At 25.6% G+C, this 17708-nt stretch overlaps 1 protein-coding gene across 2 annotated transcripts; it reads right to left on the reverse strand.

The window, feature by feature from the left end:
- Positions 1-261: 261 nt before the first annotated feature.
- Positions 262-17367, reverse strand: LOC145849891 (uncharacterized). 2 transcript variants are annotated; one of them, XM_082954989.1, is made up of 10 exons: positions 17169-17367; positions 15976-16156; positions 15328-15417; positions 12737-12994; positions 10833-10895; positions 8209-8271; positions 5411-5539; positions 4745-4825; positions 4223-4492; positions 262-2289 (listed from the first exon to the last, which is right to left on the reverse strand). In XM_082954989.1, the coding sequence occupies exons 1-10, from the start codon at positions 17337-17339 to the stop codon at positions 1952-1954; spliced, it is 1644 nt and encodes a 547-aa protein (XP_082811115.1). In that variant the 5' UTR covers positions 17340-17367; the 3' UTR covers positions 262-1951. The 2 variants fall into 2 exon arrangements, with proteins under 2 accessions (XP_082811115.1, XP_082811116.1); XM_082954990.1 differs by lacking the exon at positions 8209-8271.
- Positions 17368-17708: the final 341 nt, after the last annotated feature.

Raw genomic sequence — 17708 nt, forward strand, 5'->3', positions numbered from 1 at the left:
AAAGGTATCCGTGTTGTGCGACTCGATAACTGAAAGGTTCTTTGTGCACCAGGTCCTTAGACCAAATATTTTGAGCGTCTTTTTTATCGTTCAATAAACTATAATTAACATTCAATATTTATTTTACAATACAACAATCTACGATCTTAGAAAAGAAACTCACTAATAAAAATCAGTGATGTTGTCAAGAATATAAACCAATGCCAAATAACAAATAATTCTTAACAAGCGACTCAAAAATACGTCTCAAACATAATCAAAAACAGTGCAGGAAAACTAAGCATATATGTCAACACACGCTTGACCTTACGAATACACACTTCTCTCGCGGTGTTCGGCTTTTTATATCATTTCCGCGTTTTTGCGTGTTTTAAAACTCATTTCATAACGAAACATCAGATATGCTTACAGGAGTAAATTTAGAAAATCTCTTCATAAGAAAAAATCGAATTCTACCATTTTGACAAAATGTGATTTCTTTGTAAATGTTAAGAACAATGAGTTATTTAAATGTTTAATTTTATAGTCTTGTTTTAAATAGTTTAGTTTATATTTCTACTTGTTTTTATGAAAATGTTCAAACTAATAAAACACTAGTTCAAAGTTCCCTTTATAAAATAAACTATTTATTACCCTTATCACTTAATAAATTCTTTTGCACCTAAACAAGAAATATACGTAATTTAAAACTATAGAATAACATTCAAAAAAATATCACTCGTCATTTAGATTGTTGTAACGCTATTTTACAAAAACTAACTTGACGAGTAAGGAATTTTAGTTATAACTATAAAATTTTTCTAGAAAACGTGAGTTTTTATTTAATTAAAAGTGTGTAATATGATGGGAACGGTTCAAGTATGCACGAAGGGACACCTTTGCCCGAAGACACTTTTGCAAGTAGTATGAAAAAAATATATATATTTAAAATAATTGTCGCTATCCAGTGCTTCCACTTATACACTATTATTGGCCTTATTTATTAATTATAATTATACTTATACATTAAACGTAGTTCAAATCTATAATAATGATTATATTTACAATGGAATAGCGAAACGAAAAGATGATAAAATACTGCACAACATAATACTAATAAATCGAAATATCAATTCTTTTAAAACACGAAAATACTTGAATTAAAGAAGCTAAAAAACTAAACGTTTAAACCAAACTCAAAAAGTGTTCTAAAATCGAAATAAACTCGACAAACAAGATTGAAACCATTAAAACTTAAGTGCAGCGAAAAGCTGCATTGACTTCAGTTTGCTGCAACGCAGTAGAAACTAAAAGCCAAAATTACGCGCGATTTTTGAATTTATACTGCGCTTAAAGGAAAAAGAAGAAAGTAAATTAGAGACAATTACCACGAGAGTGGCACACAATAGAAAACAAAAAAGAAGAAGAAATAAGTTACCGACCAAGGGTAAGGGGTTACAATAATGGTAAAAATAAAATTAACTAATAAAAATTATTAACAAAAAAATTATAAATAAAGTTTAAATTGGTAAAAAAACAAAAAAGAAGAAAAATAGTTACCGACCGAGGGTGAGGGGCAACAGTGATAGTAAAGTATAAAAACAACTAATAAATATTACTAATAAAAAAAAACAAGAAAATAAAACCATATACTAAAAAAATTACTAAAAAAACAAAAAAACAATATACCGACCGAGGGTAAGGGGTAACAGTGATAGTAGAAATAATATTAATTAAAAAAATTAACAACCTGTGTATTCGTGCAAAACTGACGCGTGCAAAAATATCTTTCTGCAAAAGTGTCCCTTCGTGCATATTTGACATCTAACCAATAGGAATAGTAAAAGTCATATTAAAAATAATCATATTAATAGTTGATCAAAAAAGTGCATATCGATATATAGGTATTTGAGTTAAATTTAATACATAATTAAGTGCTGATCTAACTAAACAAGTATGCGAAGCAATAAAATCAACAAAGCCTCAATTTCTGAATTTCCTTATCAATGGTGTTAGGACAATCAATATTAATTGAGGGAGTTTCAGAAGCAGAACTTCTCGCTTGAGACTGAATCAACCATGTCGCCACTTTAGGCCTTATTTTTAGTCTCAGAGGCTTGCTGTGATGCGGCTTCGTTCCAAGAACAAGTTCGCTGTACAAATGCGAGCTTCTCTTCCGATCTCTCCAGTTTTGCACAGCAGCTGCGTAGTCAAATATGACACATGGCTTGCCTCGTTGTAGATCGATTGGCCGGTCGGAGCTGCAGTAGTAGACACCACTCATGCATTTACGAGTGCAAATGACTACACCTATAATTTTGTATGAAAAACGTTACGCTTAAAGTTTAAATTAAGAAGAGCCTGAAAATATATTTTTATTATGATATGGTTTAGCGAACTTTAACAAAAATTTTAACTATGAACAATATATATTTTTCTTTTTTGAATATGCTTAGAAAGAAAATCAACAGTAACCAATGTTTTAAGGTTTAAAAGAAAAGACTAACATAGTTTTAACAATGTTGCTGTGAGAAATATTTAGCTTTTTCGTCTTTCAAATATAATCAGACTTGTAATATATTTTTTAATTTTATCACAATAAATTTTAAACATGATTTTTTTTTATATAACCGCTTTTTAAGTTAAAAAGTAAACGATTAATAACTGTAATAAGTGTTAAAAAAACCAAAGGGAAGTATTTTGTATAAAAAAATCATAGAGTCAAAAATTTATCGTACAAAACGTAGAATTTAATTGGTGCAGTACTATATTAAAAGAATTACTATTCAAAACTTTAAGTTTAACGTTTGCTAATAGAGTTTCTAGCGAAGCAAGTTCACTGGAATATATAAGAACAAATTTACACATTACTCTTTTTTTACTAAACTAACACATGTTTCTTTGTCTTAAAAAGTAAACACACTTCAACGGAGCTCTGTAAAAAAAAAAGAAATACTGTAAGGAAAGAATAGAAGCTAAAGTACGCGTATATATGTCTTTATTAAAATAAGAACAATTACTATAGATTAATTGTTAATAGTAGATAAAATATAAAATGTTAAATCCGACTGTTGTAAAACTGTATAACATTTGTAATTATTAAGTCTAAATTATAATAAAGTGAAGTAAAATAAAAATAAAACAAGTTAAAATACAAACTACTTACATAAAAGTTGAAGAGATACTAATTCATCAGACTAAATGGTTGTTAAGTATACAAAAAAAAAATTAAGTAATAATTAATATTATGTTCTAAAACATTATCATTTTAAAATGTCTTTACCTTGCATTGTAGGATAGATAATACATTCTTTATGTCTGGAAAAAAACAGCCGGGCACTTTAATTAAACATATTTTTTCACACTTATTTTGAATACAAAATAAGTTAAGAAGAAATATTATTAAATCTATATTTCTAAATAAAAAGAAGTAAAACAACGAACATTAATTACTGAATTAATAAATTATGATAAATCTTACAATGCAAGGTAAAGGCATTCTTAAATGTTAATGTTTCAGAACATAATATTGGACGTAATTATTAGTTTATTCTTTTTGTATACTTAACAGCCATTTAGTCTTATGAATTAGTATTTCTTAAACTTTTATGTAAGAAGTTTGTATTTTAATTTTTTTTTTGTATTTTACTATACTTTATTATAATTTAGATTTATATTTACAAATATTATATAGTTTTACAATACTCGGATTTGACATTATATATTGTATCTATTATTAACCATTTATCAATAGTAATTATTCTTATTTTTAGCAAACAAATATATACTTGTAATTTAGCTTCTATTCTTTCCTGTGTAAATGTGTTAGTCTAATAAAAATATATATAGTATATAAAAAACACTCCTTTAAGCCTAAATTTTCATAAGCAAATACTTGTTATATTAATATATTAAAAAATTTCAATATAAAGGTTAAACTAAAATAAAAAAAGTTGGTTGTAAAACAGTTAATATACAATAGAATCCAAATTAAAAACACACTTGCTAAGTTTTTATTATGTTGTCAAGACGATTTTGAGTAAAGTTTTTTTTTGTTAACTTTTATCATTTTTTTATTATTTTTATAATATTTTTGCTGTGACCAAGTTTACTTTAGTTGTTATTTTGATGGAAAGCGTACGTTATGAAATTCTATAAAAACATTTATTCGACAATTTTTACACCATATTGGCATCTTAATTAAATTTCTATTACTGTAGGAGTTCTAATTAAGTTCACTTACCTTTGTATTTGTTGTACTCAAACATTAAGCCCTGTTGGACATTATCAAGAATTTTATTGACCGTATCACTGGTGGGGTGTTTTGGTAGGGCAACTGGAGTGTATTGAAGCATGTCCAGTTTGTTGCGTTGTCGAAAGACTTCTGCTTGCTGCTTTATGTCGCCATACATTAAACGAAATCCTTTTGCATGTTGATGGAAATTTAAAAAGATTTCCTTACGAGGGGCGTTTTCATATATTATTTCCAAAACAAACTCGCTGAAGTTTGAGTCTAAAAAAAGTATATAAGTTAATTGGTACAATTTAAAATTAAACTGTGGCTTTGAAAATTAGATATAAGTTATTTAGAAAAATTTAAAACTTATAGTAAACTAAACTTCATTTACGACACAATGAAAAATCGTTTAACAAAACAAACTATTTGTATCATTTAGAAGTCTAAAACTTTCAGAACACACTGCAAGAGTTTATTTAACAAGCATTTCGCATAAAACAGGTATATTTAGTTACGATTAAAACAAACCAAGTTCAATTTTAGGGTTTCTCATGAGAATGTAATTGATAAGGCTGTGAGTTTCATATGATGCCATGCGTGAATGTGAACCTTCACAATAAGTAATAGCTTTGTTTGGTGTACAATATAATAAATTGTGCTGACAAAACTTAAGTTTTCAGATTTTTAATTTGAATTTTACTGTACTAAGAAATGTTAAAAGTTTATTCTTTCTTAAATTACATTGATTTAAGCTACCTTAATTTCAGATTTTGCTATTAAAAAAAAATTTAACACTGATTTTGAGTTAAAAAACATACAATGGGACTTTAAATGACAAATAATCTTAACTAGTTTACAAATACAAATATAAAAACAGGTAACTTCAAAAACTTTTAGAACATATAATCAAAACTGTGTTATATTCTTAAATGTTAACATGCATAACGAAAAACAACTTAAATTTTAATTCCCTTTAATTATCAGCTATGATTTTGTTCGAAATACAGTTATTTCACTATAAGTGTAGATTTATTTAAAAAAAATTATTAAAACACAACATCTTATTAAAAAAAAATTCCATAATTATATAACGTATTTTAAAATTATCAGTTAGAAACTTTAGACATAAGTTTATACTCTTTAGTTTATAATATTTGTCAAAATAAGGTCAACAGTGTTATTAGAACTATTAACTTGTATTGTAGTTAGAGTTAAGTAGTGATGTGTATGACGATGAGCAAGCTAAACTGTACAAATGATCTTCATCCGTAACCATCTCATAACATGGTGATAGTTGTGTTGAAGGTGAGTATTTTGAACTTTCTAGAAAATTAAACTTTAATTAAACTCATACAGCAATTTTCCGCTGGAACACGCATTTTGGGCACAGAGCAAAGGGAACGGGTCAGAAAAGTACAGCGTCACTTTAGCATGGAGTGACACTTTAGCACGAAGTAAAAATTTAGCACGGAAAGACATTTAAGCACGGAGTGACACTTTAGCACAGAAGTTAATTTGCACGATTCTTTTTTTATACTTATTTTTTTTAATGTACTAGAAGGGTATATAAACTTAATTGTACATTTTTATCCATCTGTTTAGCTTTTTTATTATTTTTTATGTTCTTAAACTTTAAGAAACAGCTTAATTTAAAGTCCTATTAGATAAAATTGTAATTAGAATTTTTAAGACGACACATTTAAAAGTGCTCGAACTAATTTTTGCATTTCTTAGTTTTTAGCTTAATAATTATCAAATAAATGAACATCGTTAAAATGTACATTATAAAAGACATAATATTTTAAAATTAACGATCGTTCAAAAAAAAATTCTAGACACAAAAAGAAAAACAAACACACTTTCATATTAACAGTTTATATCACATTATTTATTTGTTATAGTTTTAAACATAAATAATTTTGGTAAGTATTCTTCCCCTTGAGTCAACACTTTAAAGTGCCTAAAGGGCGTACTTAACAAGGTGCTAACTGTTTTTAGTTCGATTTTAAACATTTAATTCAATATAACCTTAATCATTATTTTATTTTTTAACTAAAAAGTATCAGTCGTGCATAAGTGAAGTTACATGTAGAAATTACTTTCTGTACTAAAGTGTCACCCTGTGCTAAAGTGTCACTCCATGCTAAAGTGACGATCCGTGCTAAAGTGAAGCTGTGCTTTTCTGACACCTACCCCAGAGCAAAATAGCCTACTCAATCGGAAGTTCTACTAAAAAAAAATGCTACATTGCAAAGAATTACTGCAGTTTTTCAGCAACTTCAAACTTTTTAAAGCAGGTGTATTAATCTTTACAAAAACATTATAGTTTTTTAAAATTTGGTGTTTTTATACGTTATACCACATTTATAGTAGTATATATTATTATTATGGCTGTGTGAAGCTGATTATTTTATAAAAAATTGAACTATGTTTAAAAAAAATGCACTGCAAGTTTATATTTGAGAGGTTTAAAATCAAATACCAGTTTATAAAATTAAAAAGATAATAATGTTTATTTAGCTAAAAAAAAAGTATTAAATTCCTGTTTTTTCGTTAACTTGTTACAGAAATAAGTAAAAACATCTCTTTCAATACTGAATTTAATGTTTTTTTCTTAAACCTAATGACATAGAGGGGTGTACACTGTACACCTTGTTTTCAACAAACAGATCTTATTTTGTAGTTATTGTCTAAAACAGGCGAGACTTCTACACCCAAATATTAATACTTTTTTCCCCGCTCGGGCTCCCAAAGCGCGGATCAAAGGCAGTGAGAAAAGCAGTAACTTTAAGATACAACCATCCAATTTGGTGACTTGAATATTGGTTTCTTACAGAAGGTACAAACTAAAATGGCGATAAAGACTACTTGACTAAAACTTTTAGTTCTTTTTATAACTGCTAGTACGAAACTAATGTTCAATATTTTTTTTTTGAAAAACAGCTAGCTTTTTTTTTTAAACAATTCTTTTGTGTTTTTATATAAAACTTAAATTTTCTTTATTTTATAAATTTCCAGTGGTCATTTCTTTTATACCAGGATTTCCCAAACTCATTTTAATAAACGCCCCCCATGTATTAGATAACGCACCTTTACTAATTAATTACCCATTTATTTTTGCGCCGTCTTACTAATTAACGCCCCCTAATAGCTAATGTCGACGCTAAAGGGAAATATTGCCATCTTTTGGAAACGTTGTTTTAAACTATTGATCGACTGCTTTCTAATTTTTTTTAAATCTACAGCAGAAAAAAAAAGTTTGTAATGATTTATTAAGTATCCAAGAAAACTGACAATAAAAAAATTGCAAATCATACATTTTTATTGGGATATTTTTAGAAAAATTACTATATCTCAAGTTTTAATTAGATTTTTTATACTTTAAGAAAATAAGTTATAGTTTATACTTTAAGCTTTCATATAAGAGCAACTTTTAATTAAAAAAAAAAGTTTCAAGTCCTTACCCCCTATGCCCTTAATATTCCAAAATGTAATTCGTTTTAAAACTTTACTCTAAAGTATGAATAGATATTGAACAATTATTCCCTTTTGTAAAACTACAATAAAAAACTAAACAACTAATTTTATTTTTTCCTAAGTAGTAAGTATAACTTTACGAATTTTGTATGCTTTCACAGAAAATGTAGCAAACATAATGTAATAAAGTAATATATGGAAAATTTATATGATAATAAAGCGGTCAAATGTCAATGAAAGCAGACAAAAGAATAATATTGCTAAAATATAAGTTATGCAACTTGTTTGTAGTTCTAAATAATCGTAAAAAGGGAAGAATCGAGTTTTGCTAATGTGAAAATATTTGATATACGATATTTTTCCAAAATTAAAGATTTTTTTTTCTCGTTTTAATGTTTTAGCTTGTTTTTAAGTTGTCGCGATATTTAAACAATTTTCAGGTTGAAAAATTTAAAGTACATCTAACATGTTTGCTGGAGTAAGTTTTAATTTCTGAAAAACAAATTTTTTCTAACCATTTTTCATGTCAAAATCATCTGCTTCCTGAACAAATGCTTTCTTTAAATGTTCTAAAGACTCTGTTATAATACAAAAAATAATTAACATTTGCACAAGTAGTTTATTGATTTAGTATTTAAAAAACATAGTGAATTAAAAAAAAAAGTATGGTGATGTTTAAATGAATTTTTTTAAGAGAGTATTTCTTTTTAATACTTATAATTAACGCCTTTTTGTGTACACTTGAATAAAATTTTAATGTTTTGTCATTTTGAAGCTATTTAAAGTTTTATTCTACTAACTTATTAAACTTAGTACAATTTTAATTACCTAGTCAACTGGGAATATATATGTAAAAGTTATCAAAATAGAATTTAAGGGAGTTAGTGAATTAATTCTAAATACTATTCAGGAAAAAGTTTTAATCTAAAAACAGACATTTTGTTGAAACAGTGATTATATAAATAATTCTACTGAAGAAAAGGTCACTTAATTTTGAATAAAATAAAAGATTGCTTTTGAAACTATCCAAAAGTTTATATACTTCAGAAAGAAATAACTTTTTACCAAAAAAATCTAATAAAATAAAACTGTCGATCGCACTGCTAGCATTTTACACATTTCAATACCTCAATAGTATACTTAATCGCTACTTTACAAGTTATCAATGTACTATTGCAAAAAAAATATTTTTACAACGGGTAGCTAGCTACTAACGAGGTAAAAGTTTATAGTAGCATTTGAAATACTATTTGTAAACTTATCATTGTATAAGTTTAAGTCAACTGAAAATACCACACACCAGGATTACAAAAATGTAAACTTAGAAAAGGGATGATCTGATTTTAAAATAAAAAATTTATTTTTAAGAAAAATAAATTAGCTTTTACATAAAAGCTACAAGTATAAACTATATAACACTTATTATATAGTATAAAAAACATTTTATTTTTAAGAAACGGTCGATTTTGCGAAAAGTTTTAAGCAGAAACGTATAGATCACAGTTTTTTCATTGTCAATTTTCTTAGAAATTTAAAAATGTATGAACATATGCCCTTTTTTCTTGAGCTTTACCAAATTTTTAGCAAACAATCGTTATATATTTTTAAAGCTTTCGTCTATAAGAGTTTTAAAACAGAATTTAGAAAGTAAAAATTTAAGTAAAAAAAAAGGTTTAATAAGAAATAGTTTTATAACTAAAAATTGACTTGCAGGTGAATGATTTAGTATTAGTAATGAATTTACTGTAAAACTTTGAAAAATAGCAGTTGATAATTGAACAAGATAGATTTTAAATAGAGTATTTTTGTCGTCTTTTTAGCTTACTAGCTTAAAAGGAACCTAGTAAACTCATCAATAATATTGATAGCGTATATTTCAAAAAATAAATTAAATTTTGCAAAGAGGAAAAAATTATTGACAACTAAGATAAAAGTCTACATAACTAGATTAAAACAACGTGTACCCCTCCTATTATTGTTATCAGGGTTCGTACGCAAAATTTGAAATTTTAGACTGACGTTCTTCGATTTAGACCGAATTTCATGACACTTTCCCCACCTTTGTTGGTTAGTGCCCATTTTATCTAACCAGATGAAACAAATTAACTTATTAGAAAAGTTGTAACTGTGTAGCCTACTAATAAAATTACTTTTTAATTCATATTTTATTTATAAACTTCTTATTCGGCCCCTAGAAAATATCATAAAAATTTTAGTTTTTTGAACTTAAATTGTTATTTGACTGCTATATACATAATTAGAGTTCTACTGACAGGGTGTTAGCTCACTTTTTTTTAATTTCTAAAATAACCTTGATTACATCAACACTGATACACTCACATTATGATATTCTCTCTTACTAATAAAAATACTAACCTTTTTGCAAATAATCCTTGGAGGCACCAATTGGAAAGAACGTTACTAGTAAGAAAATTAATAATAATTACTCATAACAATAAACTCTCAATTTCAATTTTATATTTAGAAGTTTTCAAACATTCATGCTTTACATTTTGCCTAAAAAACCAAACGCTTATTGAAAAAATTTATAATCCACTCAAAAAAAAAAAACTATCAAATTTGTTTTTTAAAATTTTCAAGCATTTCAACTGAAAAAAACTAACACTTTCCAATATTAAGGAAAACTAGTCTATACTTACCGAATGCTTATTAAGAAACAAATTTGCAACTTAGTAATCTCTTCAAAACTAATATAATTTCTCAAACATTTTTTAAAATTTTAAAGCATTTAAACTGACAAAAAATGACACATTGGCAATTTTTTTCAATAAAATGATTTTGCCTGATTTGGCCAGAAACGTATGAACTCTGTTATTTACTTTTATTTCTAAGGCAATTTAAAAAATACTTGATCAAATTCAGTTAAAAAATTCAGTCTTTTTAAACTTTAAATGCTGATCTACATTTTTTAAGTAAATTTTAAAATAAATAAGAATATATAGAAAATGTATTAATTTATAAGTTTTAAAGCGAATAAAGATTAGTCATGAATTTTAAAAACAGTTGGTAATTTTTATTGTGTGTAAGTGTCATTGTTTAAATAGATGATTTTTCTATTCTTCTTTGGTTAGGTTGACGTAATTAATTTTAAATAAATTTTTTGTTAAGTGACATTTACCTGGGTCTTTCTGTAACAAATGGTTGTCATCTATGCCAAATCTGTGTGAAACTGAGAAAGAACCTGTTGTAATAATTCAGTTAAAATATACTTTATTTAAAATCACTATTTTTATTTAAATATTAGATAACATAAATTATAACTGATGTTATAATAAAAACCACTAAATAAGTTATTGTATAAGAAGAAAAAAAAGTTATCTAACAATATAAAAGAAAAAATTTATATATCGAATATAACGCTCAAATCTGTCCAGGACACAGTCAATGCTGCTTTGTGATTTTTTTACGGCATCAAGTTGTAACCGTCCTCAATAGTACGTTTGATTGGTTGGGTTTTGTTAGGTTAAAGCTGCTCTTAAATAAGATTACAAGAAACGGTTATTTAAAGTATTACAGACGTTCAGATGGAACGCCGGCTTGATTTTATAGACTATACATACTATAAAATGATGCTACAAATCTATTATTAGTGCACGCACTTTATATACAACATTAATAAACACATTGTGAAATCAATGATATAAAAAAATACAATTAAATAATATACTAGTGACTTCTAAAGAGCCCAGTAGGCACATATACTAACTACTAGAAATTTTCGTGATATGGACAGAAAACAGACTCGACCTATCTTAATAAGAAACTGTTTATTGAAAAAAAAAATTCAATTCATCGATTCATCTATTCAAGTATTATCGATGAATTAAAAATAACTTTTTTGAAACACAGCTTAAATTTAATTAAAGTAAAGCCTTCAAGTAAACTATTGGTCATTAAGTAATATTATTATTAAACAAATTAACAATTAAAAACTTTTTTTTTTAATTCTGTTACAGAAAAGTTTTTAATCATTTGGTTATTTGATAATAATAAAACTTAATAGAAATAGTTTACGAAATAATCAAACGATTAAAAACTTTTCTGTAACAAAATTATTAAAAAAAATATCTTAATTAAAAATAGTTTTTTTACTGTTAATTTTTTGATAATAATATTATTTTATAATCAATAGTTTACAAAAAATGGTTTTTTGTTGAAACAATTTAAGTATTTTTTTTTTAAGCTTTGTTTCGAAGAATTTTTTTTCTTATTAATTAATTAAAATTGAAGGCCATGAAAATTGTACTAAGATTTTTTAAATGTTTTAAAATCAAAAATGCCTTAAAACCAATCTTAAGGAAGAACTACGGTCAGAGTTGTAAAAGGTAATAAATTTGTCTTTAAATAGTATAATAACATTGAAAATATACTGTAAAGCTACTATAGTGTATTTAAAAAAAATAATGATGCATTTTGTTTTATCTTTATAACGGATTTTTTGCATCAAGTCGAAATTTAGTTACTTCACATGTAGAAACAGTTCAAAATTCCATGTTTTTAATGAATTTGGTTCAAAATTTCAGGTTTTTTCAAAATTTCACAAAATCTAAGTTTTTCCAGTTATTTTTTACCTCAATTGTCAAATTCCATGTTTTTCAAAAATTCCACGATACAGGTTTTGGCAACCCTGTATTGTGTTCTAAAATTATAACTAAAATATAATTCATAGCTATAATTCAAATGAAAATCTCTATAAAAAATGCTTTCTTGCATAAGTCATTTTCAAGCTACATAATATGTCATGAGCTAGATGTTATTGTTGGATGCGCCTAATCTAACCCGCAGGTTGTATGTTGCCCTCCTCTAGAATAAATTCTACAATAGTATAGTAAATTTTCATACTACAACATCAATAAAACTTAATAAAATTGAAACAATAATAATTTTTTTAAGTACTATAGTGTATTATAGTGAAGAAAAATATTTAAAACTTTTAGAGTAAGTTAGTTTTCAAAATTAATAAAGTAAAAAATCTAATAACTTTTTTGTAATAAGAATATTAACAAGTAAAAAACAAACTACCTTTATTTGAAACTGTTGTGGAGGTGTTGCTTGCATCTATTAACATAGGACTACTGACACCCTGTGGTTGATTAAACGGACTGTTAACTAGCATTGATTGGTTAAACGGACTATTAGCCTGCCTGGTGTGATTAAATGGATTGTTCATAGGCGCCTGACTGAAGGAAGGCCAAATTAAATTGCCTTGCAGGTCAGGAGGGCAGACTGATATTGGTGTTTGTGGGTTTGTGAAACAAGAGCGAGGTGTAGAAACAGACTCTGTTACATGAACAAAACATTTATAAGTTATTAAATTAGGGGTCAGAACAAAAGCTAATTTATTACTATTTCAGACAGTAAAGCAGTTTTAAATTCAATCAGAAAGGGTATATAGCTTATAATTAACTGTCAAATGATTTATAAACCAAACTATTTATTTATAAAGCTTTAATCATTAATTTGAAATTATCAGTGTAATAAACGGCTATTAAAAACAGAAACAAAAATAAAAATAGAAATTTTAAAAACATAGGCAAAACTACAAAATATACAAAAATTTTATAAATTAAGCTTTACTTATCAACACAAATTAAAAAAAAATTCTTTACTAAACAACAAAACATTTCACTTAATTTGATACTTAAAATAAATTTAAATACAACTTCAAGAAAATCAAAAATTTAAGCTTATAAATATTAATAAAAGTACTAATGTACATACAATAAAATTTATATACATGAAAAACTTAAAAAAATGCATCATCTCACTAAGATGTACTTTTATTATTATTCCCTTCTATAAAACACTGTGTTGAGTTTTAGCTAAGTTCTATAATCTAGATTCTTAAAACTTGGTTGTTCCAAAAAAGCAACTTCATATGCGTCACTAATGTTAAGGCTCTCTAGATTTTTCTTATGATTAAAATGATAGTGTCTGTATAATAATTCACATTCATCTGATATATCATATGGATTAAATTTTTATTTTGATCTATTCCAATTAAATCTATGGGCTGTCCATCTATTACTAAAGCTATTTTTTGTTTGTCCTGCGTAATTACTATCACATATTGTGCATACAGCTACGTAAATACCAAAACTCTTTCAGTTCAGATTTGGTCTCAGTTATACTGTTTTAACCTGAATGGTTAAAAACTCTTTATCCAACACCATGTTTTTATGTTAGCCATGATTTCCACAAAGTGCACATTTTTTACTCTTTATGCTGGAAACAGTCTTTGTTTGTTTTTGTTTGGCAATTTGACTATAATTGTTCAGAAGTTTTCTTAGATTTGCTGGTTTTGTAAATCTTTTAACTAAATATTAATATAAATAGCACTATTTTCATATAAATTAAATTTTTTATTTTTTAATGTGTTTTTACACCACGCTGTGTTGCTGTTTTGGCTTTCAAATTTCAATAACCAAGAAAATAAATGTAATTTACAGGGATTTCCACATATTTTTCAATTATTTCTAAGAATTTCTAGGGATTTTTCAGAATATTCTAAATTATAGGGATTTATAGGGAAGTGGGAACCCTGTATACAAAAACTCTAAAAAGAATAGATAAATAACAGTCATGTAAAAAAGTATTTAAACAATTATAAAAAAACAAACAAATGTTTACTTTAAAAACAAAACAAATTTAATTTTAATTATGAGTTGAGTTTATGGTAAAGTCTAAACTTTAGTTAAGTTTCAAAATAAAAATAATAATAATAATAATAATAATAAATAATAATAATAATAAGCACCGAGATGAAGGCTTCTTTTTCTCTTCTAGTTAGTTTTCATTGTTAAAATAAAAATATAGTTATTAGTAGTAAACGAGCTTTAAGTGATATACATTCTAATGTATCTAATTTCAATTGTGACGTAGCTATCGAAAACTAAAAGAAATATATGCTTGTAATAACTATGAAAATTTTAAATTTTGCTTGACCTTTTTATAAAAACTTTGTTTCCAGAAAATAGTAGCTACATAAAAAAAATTTAAGAGCATGCATAAAACCAGTATTACGGACAACTTAAGACTTAAGTATACAAGTGTAGTTTTTCGAAGCAGGGGTAGGAATAAAAGAGTTCGTATCATTTTTGTTACCCAAACATTAAAAAATATATTGAAAAAGCAAGCTTTAATAATTAAAATTTTAAATAACATGATCAATATTTTGTTATTCTTAGTCTTGTTTCAATATATGCAATTTAGTTGCATGTTTTTCAATGCACCCTTTTAAACTAACTTTTATTATATTTTTTCTTTGTTCTATTAAACATTTTAAAAAGTTCAAGTCATTTTTTGAATAACTTTTTCTAATTGATAAAAATAGTACCCATTTGATTTGTTTAAAAATTATGCAAATTTCAAAAAGTTTTGAAGTAAAAAGTTTCAATCTATTAGTTGTGAAGTATAAAGTAATTATGATTAAAAACGAAATGACTTTATACTAATAGTCCATTTAGAAAAAAAACATTAGTATGTATACACTTAAGAAAAAATCAAAAAAAATAAAACTTATTTTTTTTATTTTTGTATAGTTTCTCGACTAAGTGGCAACCATGTCTAATACTTTTTGTTTTAAAAAATTTTCTAATAAAATAAAAACATACCAAAAGAGGCTGATAATTGTCGTTTAGCTGGTGCCTTTAATGAGGTATCTTCACTAGATCTTTTAGGTTTTTTTTCTTTGTTTTGTTTTCCTAGAATTATATTCTCTAATGTGTTAATAGTTTTATTTCATTTGCTTTAACTTTACAAGAGATCTTTAAAAATATATTTCAGAATTACTATTCTTTGAAGCAAAAAAAGGCAGCATGAAAGTATTTAAACTAGCCTGAGTAACATTAAACTAGATTTAATCAGTTTTATTTTATGAGATAGTTTAAAAACCAGATAAAAGGAAAAAACTGAAAATGTTTTCTAAAATTCAAGTTTTAAAACTTAAAGATTCTGATCTTAACAATGTAACTCACATTTAGAATAAAATACATTATTAAAAAACGATCTTAAAGTTTTACAATTTAGCCTGAGAAGTACAAAAAAATCCAAACTACAATTGCAAGGTTGAATCAGCCAGCTTTTTAAAACCTGTTTTTTTAAACCATTCTGAGTTAGTCTAATTGCCCAATTGTGTGGCAATCCTGAAATTTCATTACACATATTGTTCTTTAAAAGTAAAGAGTAATCAAAAATAAAAATTATTATTCACTTACTAATTTTAATTGTTATTTTTTTTATATATTTTATTTTAAACTCACTTTTTTCCACTTCTTCTTTTGTCAACAATCTATACAATTTAAAATTCCCTCTCTGTAAAGTTTTTTCATTTTCTACTTCTTCAAAGTCATTTGATTTTCTCATTGCACAACGAAAATTTCCTTTTAACTTTTTATAGTTAGGTGGATTTTCAATTTCATGATCCTTATGCTTTGCCCATGCCTTGTAAATTATTATTATACTAAGAAAATTATACATAAAAACCGTCAAAACAAGGAAGTTATCAAATAAAATCATATACACAGTTACAAACTAAAAGAATTTGAAAGTTTTATGAAGAATAAAAAATTCTCCTAAAAATATAAACAAATTTTATATAAATTGTATTATAAATAAATTTATATGTACTTTTAAGTATGTCTAGCACTTTGCAAAATACTATGCATATTGAATTCCAAGAAAATAAACAAAAATTTTCAGTGTCTTCCATGAAAATCAAGTGGTTTTTGTTGTAAAATTGCAACATTCAGGAAAAAAAAGATGAAAATAAGAGAACATGTTAACTTATATGTAATTAGAACTTGGTCAAGCACTTAAAAAGAAAATAATGTCTAGGAACATTCAGTGGTTTTATGATTTTTTTAATTAAAAAAATAATCAGTGTTTCAAGTAATACAGGATTGTCACTCTTTGAGTTGAAAAAAATTGTTTTTAGTCATCAAAAACTGTCTTGAGTCAAACTGATTTTGTTATGATCCTTAAGATTTTTTTTTGAAATCAATAAAAACCAACTTCTTCAACAAAACTGGTTATAAAATAACAAAGTATTGCAACTAAATCAAATAAATTTCATTCAAAATCAACAAAAAATTATCCTGTGATTAAAAAAAAATATTCTGAGTCAGTCTGAGTTTAAAAAGTACCAAAACGTCCTGAGCTGTTCTGATTCATCCTGAGATTTTCATAAGATTCAAAAAATCTTTAGTTATCTTGAGTATCCTAAAAGTGTGGCAACCTTGTTGATAAAAAAATAAACCTATTAGTTGTAATAGATTTTTATTTTTTAACATTCCAGTATAACTTAGATTATGATTAAAAGTAAATTATAAAACTTTTTTAGCTAAAATTGTTTACTTAAATTTTGACAAAAAAAAAGTTCTTTAAAACAATTTTTGTAACATTATTACAGTATAAAAATACTAAATAAGTTTTTTTGATACTAGAAAAAACTTACAACAAAAAGTTCATAACTCCTTTGCCAATCAGGGTGGTGCTGCTGGATCCATGGAATCTTAATACATTGTTGACCTTTAGTGTTCATAGCCCACTCAAGTCCATGAAACCTTTTTGCATCTGTTTGTTTAACCAGCCAATGTCTTAATGGAAGCTTGTATTCCTCAACCATAATTTATAAAAACAAATAACCTCAAATAACAACATACATCTTATAAAAGATAGTGAGTTGTTTTAACAACTTGATAGATCTCAACAAGTAGGATACTAATAATAAAAACTACTTAAAGTTTATTTTGCAACACTGTTTTAACCAGTGAACGTATTACAAAGCAATAAACTTTTACAAAAGACTCTCATTGTACTACAGAAAGAGTTTATTGTTTGATAATACCTTTATTGGTTAAAACAGGTTTACAAAATAAACTTTTATATTATAAATTGTGATGATTTAAATCTATTTGTATTATTCAGATTAAGTACCAAAAATTAAAATACTTTTATGAAATAATTTAGTTTAAATTCAATTAGTTGATTAAAA

The sequence above is a fragment of the Thalia democratica genome, chromosome 2 (genome assembly GCF_965202585.1).
Source record: "Thalia democratica chromosome 2, ktThaDemo2.hap1.1, whole genome shotgun sequence".
Lineage (NCBI taxonomy): Eukaryota > Metazoa > Chordata > Thaliacea > Salpida > Salpidae > Thalia > Thalia democratica.

Bases quoted from the DNA above. Each gene is read 5' to 3' on its own strand.
- LOC145849891 (XM_082954989.1), bottom strand. From the start codon at position 17,339: ATGGTTGAGGAATACAAGCTTCCATTAAGACATTGGCTGGTTAAACAA. The intron at 8,272-10,832 runs GTAAATGTCACT...GTATTATAACAG, and splicing joins TTTGTTACAGAAAGACCCAG to AGTCTTTAGAACATTTAAAG. The intron at 5,540-8,208 runs GTTAGAAAAAAT...TTAATTTTCTAG, and splicing joins TGATTTTGACATGAAAAATG to AAAGTTCAAAATACTCACCT.